At 46.0% G+C, this 1,584-nt stretch overlaps 1 protein-coding gene across 2 annotated transcripts; it reads left to right on the top strand.

Moving 5' to 3' along the window:
- Positions 1-34: 34 nt before the first annotated feature.
- On the top strand, positions 35-1,466 carry bag2 (BCL2 associated athanogene 2). 2 transcript variants are annotated; one of them, XM_016265499.1, is made up of 3 exons: positions 35-272; positions 874-983; positions 1,056-1,466. In XM_016265499.1, exons 1-3 carry the CDS (start codon positions 151-153, stop codon positions 1,448-1,450), a joined length of 627 nt encoding a protein of 208 aa, XP_016120985.1. In that variant the 5' UTR covers positions 35-150; the 3' UTR covers positions 1,451-1,466. The 2 variants fall into 2 exon arrangements, with proteins under 2 accessions (XP_016120985.1, XP_016120984.1); XM_016265498.1 differs by having other exon boundaries at positions 874-1,466.
- Positions 1,467-1,584: the final 118 nt, after the last annotated feature.

Below are 1,584 nucleotides of genomic sequence, written 5' to 3'. Positions count from 1 at the left end.
CAGTTCGGAGATTTGTGAATCGACTCGACCGAGTCATTCAAAGAGTGAACGAGTCATTGTCGGCTATAGTGCTCGGGTGGTCTGCTCCGATATATCCTATACAGTTGACTGCACCCGTCAAATCATTCATTAACGCGACTAGCAGCAGCTATGGCACAAGCGAAAATTAACGCTAAAATGAACGATGCATCTAAAGGCAAATTCTCCCGGACGCTTTCGATGGCGGACCGCTCCGGACAGCTACTGGACAGTCTGGATCAGATTGAGACGAGGTAGGATATTGATCGTCTGATCGGTACAGACTAACCCCGGGAAGATCCACAAGTCTCGCCTCGTGCAAAGTGAACGCATTTGCTTATCGCCGCAACTGAATACGAGTAGTGTGCATTAATATCTGAAGTTTTTACATTTCTGTTTATAACGCACATCAGTGTCTAAATGTGCATTTGTGGGTTTTGTGATTGTCACCCTGTTCCTCAAATTTCTTGTAATGCATTTTTAATAAATGCAAAACATGAGATGAATATAACATTTTCAAATAGGATTGTTCTCACATGCACCTCTATAAGAACTTTATATAGTTTAAGCAATGATTTTGTTTATTGGGGAGTTCAAACACTTCTTAAATGAAGAATTTGAATGGCTCACGTCCTCTAAACTAAAATGTTAGAGTCATGGTTAACAATACTCAATAAAACCGCACTAGCATACATGCATGCATGTTTTTTAGGACAGCTGTAATTGCAAATTACAGCCAAAACGGTTGCATGTTAGCTTGTACATTTTCCTTGATGTTTTTCATCGCCTTGAGTTTCATAATTGAGTTTTCAGGGCTGTATCTGGAGTGCAATGATCTCAGTAAATCTCTCTCAGGGTGGAGGCTCTCCGCGAGGAAGCCACTGCTATGGAGCAGGAGCGAGAGTGCTTGATCGAGATGATCCAGTCCATACGAAACAGTCAGGAGATGAGGAGCGTTTGTGACGGTACGCCTTCCGTGCTGCGTGACCACCGTTGTAATGGAAAACATATAAACATCATTTCAACTTTGATTTCAGGGGAAAGGGAAGAGCTCTCTCTGACCGCCTCGAGACTCCTGGGCAGGACGTTAACGGTGAGCATTTCAGTGGATACGATCCGAAACGACCAGCAGGAAGAGGCCTTGAAGAAAGCCACGGCCATTATCGACGAGATCGCTGGGAAAGTGCTGGAGGACATGGAGGAGGCCAGAAAGCGTCTGCAGGCCCTTCACGCCGCGTGTGTGACCGACGCGCCTCCTGTGCCTCTGGATCAGAAGTTTCAGAGCGTCGTGATCAGCTGCGCCCTGGAGGACCAGAAGAAGATCAAGAGGCGCCTCGAGACCCTCATCAGGAACATGGACAATGCGGAGAAAACCATTAAAATGATGGACAACCAGAAAGTTGATCATTCCAGTCTTACCAATGGCAAATAGAGGCTGAGGGACTGACGAGCGCCACGCGTGCCTTTCCCTGATAGCACACGCACATCACGGAGACGTCTGCAAGACGTATTTTTAGAGCGTTTGCTCATCAATCTGCAATTGCAGACGTCTGATAAAAGATAGCA

This window comes from Sinocyclocheilus grahami, unplaced genomic scaffold (assembly GCF_001515645.1).
Source record: "Sinocyclocheilus grahami isolate Dianchi unplaced genomic scaffold, SAMN03320097.WGS_v1.1 scaffold19299.1, whole genome shotgun sequence".
In the NCBI taxonomy this organism is placed as follows: Eukaryota; Metazoa; Chordata; class Actinopteri; order Cypriniformes; family Cyprinidae; genus Sinocyclocheilus; species Sinocyclocheilus grahami.
The sequence above is the reverse complement of the archived record's forward strand: the minus strand, read 5'-3'. Positions and strand labels throughout refer to the sequence as shown.

What these genes read in the sequence shown, in the direction of transcription:
- bag2 (XM_016265498.1), top strand. Translation starts at nt 151, where the DNA reads ATGGCACAAGCGAAAATTAACGCTAAAATGAACGATGCATCTAAAGGC. An exon ending in CTGGATCAGATTGAGACGAG is followed by an intron (nt 273 to 873) that starts GTAGGATATTGA and finishes AATCTCTCTCAG; the next exon opens with GGTGGAGGCTCTCCGCGAGG.